The sequence below is a fragment of the Mus caroli genome, chromosome 18 (assembly GCF_900094665.2).
Source record: "Mus caroli chromosome 18, CAROLI_EIJ_v1.1, whole genome shotgun sequence".
Classification (NCBI taxonomy): domain Eukaryota; kingdom Metazoa; phylum Chordata; class Mammalia; order Rodentia; family Muridae; genus Mus; species Mus caroli.
In genome coordinates this window covers 57,369,629-57,379,510 of record NC_034587.1, presented here as the reverse complement: position 1 = coordinate 57,379,510, position 9,882 = coordinate 57,369,629, and the positions used below count along the sequence as shown (strand labels likewise).

The following is a 9,882-nucleotide window of genomic DNA, read 5'->3' as shown; positions in this document are numbered from 1 at the left end:
CCAGGCTGGCCTCGAACTCAGAAATCCGCCTGCCTCCGCCTCCCAAGTGCTGGGATTAAAGGCGTGCGCCACCACGCCCGGTTGCCACCTGCGTTTTTTTTTTTTTTGTTTTTTGTTTTTTTTTCCTTTAACTTCAGGCACTACTTTTTTCTTTTCTTTTTTTTTGAGACAGGGTTTCTCTGTATAGCCCCTCGAACTCAGATATCCGCCTGCCTCTACCTCCCGGGTGCTGGGATTAAAGGCGTGCACCACCACGCCCCGCTACTTCAGGCACTACTTTGTTGGGTTCTTTTCTTATCTCCGAATGATGGACAACCATACTCCATTCTTTCCAAAACCCTGACTCTGGAGGACCTGACACTAAACCTTCCCCGTCCTCTCTGCTCTCTCCCCAGGACCGCCCGGAGAGCCTGCCCACGTCCCCGCCCTGGACGCCGGCCGCTTCCCGGCCCCCTAGCAGCCTGGACGGCTGGGTGAGCCCGGGGCCGTGGGAGCCGGGCCGCGGGAGCAGCATGAGCAGCCCTCCGCCGCTGCCGCCGCCTCCACCAATGTCCCCCTCGTGGAGCGAGCGCTCCGTCTCCCCGCTGCGATCGGAGACCGAGGCGCGGCCCCCGAGCCGCCAGCTGCAGGCGCTTCTGGCGCGCAACATTATCAACGCGGCCCGGCGCAAGAGCGCCTCCCCGCGGCCAGCGCCGGCTGAGACCCTGCGGCCCTTTTCCCCGCCGCAGGGGCCTCCACCGCCGCCGCCGGCGCGCATGCGCTCTCCGCAGCCAGCCCGCCCTGCCGGCAACTTCGGTGCAGCTGCTTTCTCTCCCGTCCCGCGGAGCCCGTTGCCCATCGGACCTTCGTCCTGTGCTAGTCCCCGGAGTCCTCAAGCCGCACCGTCCAGGCCTTTTCCCTACCGCCGCTCACCTACAGACTCCGACGTGTCTCTCGACTCCGAGGACTCTGGGCTTAAGTCGCCTGGCATCCTCGGCTACAACATCTGTCCTCGGGGCTGGAATGGCAGCCTGAGGCTCAAGCGTGGTAGTCTCCCCACCGAGGCCTCCTGCACCACCTAAAGTTTCATCTCCGCCCCGAGAGGGTCGAGCTGGAAGAGGCACTAAGCTTGGGGGAACCCCAGCACCGAGATCCGAAGGGTCTGACCTCATTGGACAGCTCTAGAGAAAAAAGGGGGTCAGGGAAGGAGAGCTCTGGGCTTGGGGGGCCTGTCCATCAAACTTGGGTTGTAGCCCTTGGTTTTGTCATTTATTTGTATGGCTCTGAGGAAGAGCCTCTTGACTTTGACCCTTAGCTTTGGCCAATGCAGTCTCCAGACATCTTCCCTTTCCTTCCATTCACGTGTGCCTTAGGGGAGGCAGCTAAGCACACAGCCATCGACCTTCATCATTGCCAGACTTCCATGCTCCTTCCTCCAACACTGCTCTCCACAGCCTGGCAAATGAAGTATGTGTTGAAAAGAACCTTGGCCATGACCCGGGCCCGGGCCCTGGCTTGACCGTCGGCTCCTGGCATCAAGTCCCAGGCGGGAGCAGCTGTTTTCCATCTCTTCGCAGACTAGCTCTATTTTTATCTGGTGACCTTTAAAGAGATCTCCCAGGCAAGCTCAAGGTGCCCTGCTGGGCCCCTCTGGGGAGAAGGGGCTGGAAGATTCTCTCCAGGCACTGCCATGCTGCTTTCTCTATCCCCCCTAGCTCAGGGTGTCTAGACTATCCCTATGGCCAGGGCAGAGCAGAGAGTAAAGTTCCCTGGGGCTATGGGTCTCAGGAGCCCCAGACTCCTGTTTTTCTGAGCTCATTGATGGCTAGTTTTAGGTTTTTCAAAACCGGGGAGAGACGAGAAGGCGGTCTAGGGTGTGTTACCTATTTGGAAAGGGGCTCTTGTTGCAGAATATGCAAACCGCGGCCAGGATCCGTAGACCAGACTTAAGTATTGCGTGGAGCTGACTCTTGACCTCTGAGGATTCTTGAAATTCACTCCATAGTATCAGAAATCGAGGGGTTAAGGGGGAGGTTCACAGGGCTCGAATTCCGATACAAATAAACCTGGATAGGAAGTCAAGTATGCCAGTATGGGCTTGCCATAGTGTCTATAGTATGCCCAGAAGGGTGGGCATTGTTATATTCATTTTCTTCACATCTCACTGTGGCCTGGATCATGCCTACACCCAGTGGCCTTAAGGTGCCTCTCCCCTTAACCTCAGTGACTCTGATTCTAGTCCCCAAGAGTGACTGGGGGAAGAAGTGCTGAGTTTTGTGCGTTTCATAGTCAACAGATGATATCCCTTGAAGGTTCAGAGTATCAGCTTCAGAATTCAGAGCCTGGGGCTGGGTGCTGGAGTTAGATGAGGCACAAATATATGTCGTTGGGAAAAAATACTAGGATGTTGTTAAAGGTAAGGGATGATGCGATTTTGGAGTGATTAGTAGATTTGCCCGCATATCAGGGTGATCTAGAGCCCCTGAGTAAGGTTAGGGGAAGCTAGGGTCAGGATGGAATAAAGTTAGGGTTGGAATGGAGTGCATCGGAATAGAGGGGTGATCTTGGTAGGTTCCTATTGCCCATGGGTTTGAGAACCAGGCCCTGGGAAGATGAGAGAGTACTCAGCTCCTACCTGGGGCAGCATCCTTTGTAGTTATGGAGTCCCAAGCTAGGGAAGCCTCCCAGAGAAGAGACCCTATTAGAATTCTAGCTCATGCTGTGCAATACATAGATCAGCTTCTACCTGCAATTCCTCAGATAACCAGGAGGGGCAGCTTTGAGAAGCTACAGTTCTGTTCCTGCAGTTGTCATAGTGACTGCCTTCTCACTTAGCTGGTCTTCTCTAAAACCTACCACAGCTTGCCTGTATCCTGCCTTGTGCCTCTTGTAGAATTCAGAGCAATAAATGCGTTCTGCATTCTTGTGCCTCCTGTTCGTCTTTGCCTTTCAGGAAGCCTTTTCCTTCTTTCCAAGCATGCGCCAGTCCACAGAATATCTGAGACACATGGTCTTGGAGCTTGGAAATAAACAGTCATAAGTACAGATGGGAAAACTTGGGACTAGAGAAGTCCTTGGATTGAAGCCCAGGTTCTGTCATTGATTAGGTGAGTCTGAGTAAGCCATTCCTTCCCCATGTCTCAGCATCCCCATCTGAGTGACGGGAGGGTTGATCTAAATAGTGTCTTGGAGTAGTACTGCTACAGGGTGCTGTCGCTGGAGTAGGCAGGGTCAAGCTGAGTCAGAGTCCAGTGTCCTGGTGCTACTTTCTCACTGAAGTCGGGATTCCAGGATGGGAGGCAGATGTTTCACGTGAGTTCAGACAGTTATAGTGAGATCAGGATTACCAGGGTCCTATTCTCTTCACGGGCCAGAGAGAGGGATTGTGTTTCTACTTCCAGGTGAGGCTATCCTTTAGATCAGCAGTTCTCAACCTGTGGGTCTCAGCCCCTTTGGGGGGTCGATTGGCCCTTTCACAGGGGTCACCCCGGACCATCAGAAAACATATATTTACATTACAATTCATAACAATAGCAAAATTACAGTTATGGGGTCGAAACAAAAAATATTTTATGGTTGGGGGTGGGGAGGAGGTGTCACCACAACACAAGGAACTGTTTTTAAAGGGTCGCAGCATTAGGAAGATTGAGAACTACCGCTCTAGATGCTGGCCCGGCAGAGATTGGTCTGAGCAACCCAAGGGGCAGAAAGCTGAGTTTGTGAGCAGATTCCAGGATGCTGTCTCATATGGTGGCGCTTGCCACCCTGGATCTAGGGAGCTCGTGCAATGCCCACCCCTTCCTGGGATTGACTGTGTCCCTCTAATAAATCATAACTTCTGTTGGAACCTGTCCTGAGTACAGTCAGTGTCTGACAGCCTGCTGGTGGCTTCACTCCCTCTCCTCTTGTCAGGACTCAGTGACAGAATGGGCTTACCCTGCCTACTCCTCCCCTTAGCTTCCATTTCCAGACCCTTTCTAAGTTGTGGGTGGGCACTATCCAAGTGCCCCTCAATATCCCCTCTCTACCCCTTCTGTCATGCCCTTAGCCAGGCTACCACACAGTCTCTCAGCCTCTACTCTGGCCCCCTTCAACCACAGTGTATAGCAGATCTGTCTCAGGAAGATAATCTGATGATCACCACAGCCCCACCAAGCTTAGCCTCTTCATTAGCCCTTTATAACACAATTTCCGTTTGGAAAGCTGGCCCCTTCCCACTTGTCTCAGCCCCAGCACCACCCTCACTCAGTCCCAAGCTCTGGCCCTACTTGCCAACCCCTCAACGGTCTTTGCAAGAGATCTGTCCTCTGCCTGCAGGGTCCCTGGCCCTTCTGCCTGGTGAGCTCCTGTGAATCCTGCATCGTCCAAGGTCCAGTGCCAAGGCCTCCTCCTCTGGGAAGCCTTCCAGTCTCTAGGCTGAGCTGGCACTCTGATCCCAGCTCTCTGAGCTCTCTCGGAGCAATGCTCAAGACACGGCACCAAGACTGTTTTACCGTTTGGAGTCTGAGCTAGCTGAGCTCCTTGAAGATAGAGTCTCGGCATATTTGACTTTAGCCCCTGGATAGAGGTTCAGAGAGTATGAGAAGAAAGCAGGGAGGGAGAGAAGGAGGGAGGGAAAGAGAAAGGGAGGAAAAGATATTGGGGACCAGTTCATTCATTTATTTCTCCACTGTCCATGCTTCATTCAGCCAGCAAACATCTGTTGAATTTCCATGGGGCCTTAAACTTGGACACTAGGGATATAACAGCTACTAAGCTTCAGTGAACACAGCCAATCCCCGACATTCTCAGGTGACTGAAGAGTTCTAATGTGAATGTGTGTAGCCAGGGGGTGCAAGCCCTTCTGTTTGCAAGGGCCCGCTGCCGGGGCACCTGTCTTCCCCAGAGCCCAGTGCTTTAAGCATCTGGCCCCGGCTCCTGTTGCAGCCCGAAATAAGGCTGTGACCCACGGACAAGACAAGAATGATTCTTGTCAGCTGAAGCCAGGCACTGGCTGTAGGGCACACCCTGCTCACTGACCGCTGACCTGGGAGACTGCAATAGACACAGGCCATAAAACTCCAGCTTCCCGACTGAAATGTTAATCTTGGGGGTCTGACATTTCTTCCATCTACTGTGGCCCCACCAGGTACAGGCATTGTTCTCTCCTCTTTGGGAGCTCTTGGGTCCTAGGGGGAGTGGGTAGAGAAGATAAGGTGATTTTTAGGGCCTTGCAAGGGATCCGGGGAGTCTCGGCCTTACAGAGATCTAGGGACTGCATTAGGAGGAAGGGAGCTATAAGCTCCAGGGTCCTGGACATTAGGTGGGAAGGCTAGGGTTAAAGGTAAGGGAGAGGTAGGCGATGTCTCCTCTCAGGCTGCAGAGAAACAGCTCCCTGAACTTTAGAGACCTTCTTCAGATCCTGTGAATGTTTATTTGCGGGACAGATCTGACTGTGGCATTCTAACCCAGATACGTCTCAGTTGGTTCTTGTCAGTTATCTTGTGACCCTAACCCTCAACTGTGTGCAGACATGCTCAGATTTGCATTCAGTTTTAAAGGTCCACAGATGTCCCAAAGCCCATCCCTACCGTTTAGTCCAACCAACGCTGTTGAATTACAAAGGGGGAAACTGAGGCACGGAGCTGGCAAATTACTTGTCCATACTTGCAGAGAAAGTCAGTGGAGCCTATTAGACCCAGTTCAGTGTTCACAAGGGTCCTATTGGGTAAGGGGACACAGGTGGAAGATGGAAAGACCTGAAAGCCACGGAGGGAGGCTGACAGAGGCAGGCAGGGGGTGAGAGACAGAAGTTGGAGTTCCCTTTTCTGACCCACATTAAGGAAACTGGGTTAGGGGCTTACACACATTCTTTGGGGATTGCATTTGTCAGCCTGCTTCAAGATTCCTGGGAAGCATTAAGAAGTGAAAGGGAGGGATGAAGGAAGCGTAAGAGAAGAGATAGCAGGTAGGGATAGTCGAGGACTGGTGCTGAGGGCTGGTGGGAACAACTGAAGTAAGACAGGTGGGCAGGGGCCACATTCCCAAAAGGAGAAAGTTACGAAGGGTACTGTAGAGGTGGAGCTGGTAGAGTCGAGTGGTTTTACTGGCATTTCCCTGCAAGAGCTCTGCTGCCATGGAAGTAGATTAAAGATGGAAGATGGGGGAACTGGATGTGATGCGTTTGCCCATCTTATTGAACTAGCCTCAGAACCAAGTACCAGTGTGAAGACCCCAGGGTAGCCCTGACCTGACTCATGATCCCCAACCTCTACCAGCCTCCAATTAGAGCTCTTAGGTGAGCAGGTGACAATTGTGCCCCAGATCCCACCCACCCCACCTGGAAGCCCCAGGCATGGGGACAGACCCTAGAAAGAATCCCTTAGAGAGAGTGACTTCCCAGTAGATTGGCTTCTGATTCATGTGGCCTCCTTGGCCTACAGTCTCCTCCTTCACAGAAACAAACCTTAAATGCCCTCCAACTCTAGTCTTTGCCTGTGACTGGTCAGCTCAGGGCTGGGACTGGGTGGCAAGGGCTTAGAGGAGGTCTTGGGAGGGGAAGAGGTTTCCTGAGCCATTTGTGGGAGTTTCTCCTCCACAGGATGATCCCCAAGGAGCAGAAGGAGCCAGTGATGGCTGTCCCGGGGGACCTTGCTGAACCAGGTAAGTTGGATCCAGCTCTTTGCCTTCCCCAAACGCTTCTTGGTCTCAGATTATGGCCAGGGTGGGTTTCACAGTAGCCCCTAGACATGTCTGTGGAGTACATCACTGATACTTCCTGAGGCTGTTGTGGGAACTTACCCTATCTTCAGTACAGCTGAGCATCCCAGACTGGGCCTTGCTTCCAAGACCACCTTGTACCCAGCCCCTCTCTAAGGCCAAAGTGAACTCCAAGGATTGATCCCAGATTCAGCCTAACTGTGGGTCACACTTAGGCCTCAGAGCAGGACAGGTAGCCCAGACCCATTTCTGGGAATAGGATTGTGTGTGGCATAGAGGGACTAGAGGGAAGGTGGCTCAACTGGACTCAAGCCATTTTACTAAAATGTATCTCAATTTTATGAAAAAAAAATCACCCAAAGCCCATGCTCAGCAACTTTACAAGGTACCTTTGAGAACTCTCGTTATAATTCTGGAGTTTATTAGAGCACTTCAAATATTCTAAAAATTAATCCAACTAAGGTGGGAGTTACAAGTTTTCTATGTGGTCTTGGTGATTCTGTGTGGCTGCTTAAAATCCAGACCGATAGCATCAGCTCCTGGGACCATGGTTTGGTGTGGTCGTTGGGGTGGGACCCGCACCTTTTGGATAAGTGCCCAGGTGACTGGCCCAGATGGCAGCAGTGTGACACTCTGATAAATGTTTCCTTTGCTGCTCAGTCAGGGTCAGAGACTGAAGGACTCAACAATTAAACTGTATGGCTTCATTTTTAGAGATTTTTTTTTTTTGAGACAGGGTCCTATATTTCTCAGATTGACCTCAAACTTGCTATAGGGCTGACCTTAGAGAGTGCAATGTGTGTGTGTGTTGGGGGGGGGGGAGTGTCAGGAGACAGGTGGATGAGTGGGTATGTGGATGTGTGTGCACACAGAATCCAGGGGAGGACATTGGGTTTCCTGATCTATCATTTCCAGCCTATTCCTTTGATACAGGATATCTTAGGGTTTTACTTCTGTGAACAGATACCATGACCAAGGCAACTCTTATAAGGACAACATTTAATTGGGACTGGCTTACAGGTTCAGAGGTTCAGTCCATTATCATCAAGGCGGAAACATGGCAGCATCCAGGCAGGCATAGTGCAGGAGGAGCTGAGAGTTCTACATCTTCATCTGAAGGCTGCTAGCAGAATACTGACTTTCAGGCAGCTAGGGTGAGGGTCTTAAGCCCATACCTGCAGTGACACACCTACTTCAACAAGGCCACACCTAATAGTGCCACTCCTGGGCTGAGCTTATACAAACCATCACACAGGGTCTTCCACTAAACCTAGAGCTAGGCTGACTAGCCTGCAAGCCCTCAGGACCCTTCTGTCTCTGCTCTCCCACAGGGCTGGAGTTTTAGCTGTGCAGTTTTTTATGAGGGTGCTGGGATACAGTATAATTGTTGAGTCCTCTGTCAAGTACTGATACTTACACTGGAAGAGTCACGTGGTGCATTTTATGCCTCTTGTCCATGGAGTCAATTAGTGGCTAGGGGAAGGGTCTCAAAGCCCACCCCAACAATGACACACTTCCTCCAACAAGGCCACACTTCCTCCAACAAGGCCACACCTACTCCAACAAGGCCACACCTACTCCAACAAGGCCACACCTACTCCAACAAGGCCACACCTACTCCAACAAGGCCACNAACAAGGCCACACCTACTCCAACAAGGCCACACCTACTCCAACAAGGCCACACCTACTCCAACAAGGCCACACCTACTCCAACAAGGCCACACCTCCTAACAGTGCCACTCCCAGAGCCTAGCATATTTAAACCCCTACACCGCCAAATATACTAATGTCATTTTAAAATTAAAAGTAGCTACTGAAAAGCAATAGCAATCACCAAGCAGTGGTGGCATACCCTTTAATCCCAGGACTCAGGAGACAGAGGCAGGCAAATCTCTTAGTTTGAGGCCACTTTGATCTACAGAATGAGTTCCAGGATAGCTGGACCACACAGTAAAAATCCTGTCTTAAAAAACCAAAAAATAATACATACATACATACATACATACATACATAAATTTTAAAAAAAGGCAGTAACAATCAAAGCACTTACCATTATTGCTGGGCTCTGTGGGTTAGGCACTCTGTTGGAAACCTTTATGTATTAAGCCAGATGAGCCACAATGGCTCTAAATTACATATTAGCATCCCAGTTCTACAGACCAGAGAGAGGGCTCAGAGGAGCCAGGGGGTTACGATTGCTGTGTAGCACAGCTGGGATTTGACTGTTGGTCTCCCCATCTCTAGATCCGCTGCTTCGACTGTGGTTTTGTAAATAATTTATCCAGTTACAATATTCAGACAAGTGCCCAGAGAGATGGCTCAGTGGTTAAGAACACTGGCTGCTCTTCCAGACAACCAGGATTCAGTTCCCAGAATCCACACGGGGGCTCACAACTGTTTGTAACTTCCGTTCTAGAGGATCTGACACTCTCTTCTGGGTTCTGTGTGTATTTGTATGTTTGTGGCACACAGACATACACTCAGGGAAAACATCTATACATAAAATAATTGTTTTGGGGCTGGAGAGATGGTTCAGTGGTTAAGAGCACCGACTGTTCTTCTGAAGGTCCTGAGTTCAAATCCCAGCAACCACATGGTGGCTCGCAACCATCCGTAATGAGTTCTGATGTCCTCTTCTGGTGCATCTGAAGACAGCTACTAGATATAATAATAAATAAATCTTTTTAAGAAATACTTGTTTTGGAAAAATTCAAAACAAAACAAAACTACACGTGAATGGCTTTGAAAGCCTTTCCTAATGAGACAATTTGGATAGATTGACCACTGTCAGCACACTGGTGAAGAATTTTCTCCTCTACATTTTCATATGAATGCAGCTACATGGACCATGGTCTCCTGACCAAGCCAGCTCAGTCATCAGGGTCTTGAGGGAGGGAGTGAGGACTGAAAAGAAAAAGACAATCGGACAACACTGTAAGATGACTCCAGTCAGGGCTGAAGCTGAAGAGGGTTTATTTATTTTTTTTCCAGTCTTCTTTTATACCATTCTAGGTACATCTAAAGAACATGGTCAGTTCTAAGGCAGTAACAGAGTAGTCAAGGAACAAACAAGGCATAAACCAAGTAGTTAAGAATCAACAAAGCGGGGGCTGGTGAGATGGCTCAGTGGGTAAGAGCACCCGACTGCTCTTCTGAAGGTCCAGAGTTCAAATCCCAGCAACCACATGGTGGCTCACAACCA

At 50.6% G+C, this 9,882-nt stretch overlaps 2 protein-coding genes across 4 annotated transcripts in view; both read left to right on the top strand.

Annotated features, from left to right (window-relative positions):
* The window catches only part of Synpo (synaptopodin), a 37,103-nt gene extending 34,204 nt beyond the window's left edge, over nt 1–2,899 (top strand). For all 3 annotated transcript variants that reach the window (XM_029471987.1, XM_021151080.2, XM_029471988.1), the window contains exon 3: nt 396–2,899. In XM_029471987.1, coding sequence (XP_029327847.1) covers nt 396–1,061 — 666 coding nt within the window. In that variant the 3' untranslated portion in view covers nt 1,062–2,899. The remainder of the gene's footprint in view (nt 1–395) is intronic.
* Nucleotides 2,900–5,011: 2,112 nt separating this feature from the next.
* The window catches only part of Myoz3 (myozenin 3), a 16,617-nt gene continuing 11,746 nt past the window's right edge, over nt 5,012–9,882 (top strand). Inside the window, exons 1-2 of the mRNA XM_021151151.1 lie at nt 5,012–5,107; nt 6,560–6,621. Of these exons, the coding sequence (XP_021006810.1) occupies nt 6,561–6,621 (61 nt within the window). The 5' untranslated portion in view covers nt 5,012–5,107; nt 6,560. The remainder of the gene's footprint in view (nt 5,108–6,559; nt 6,622–9,882) is intronic.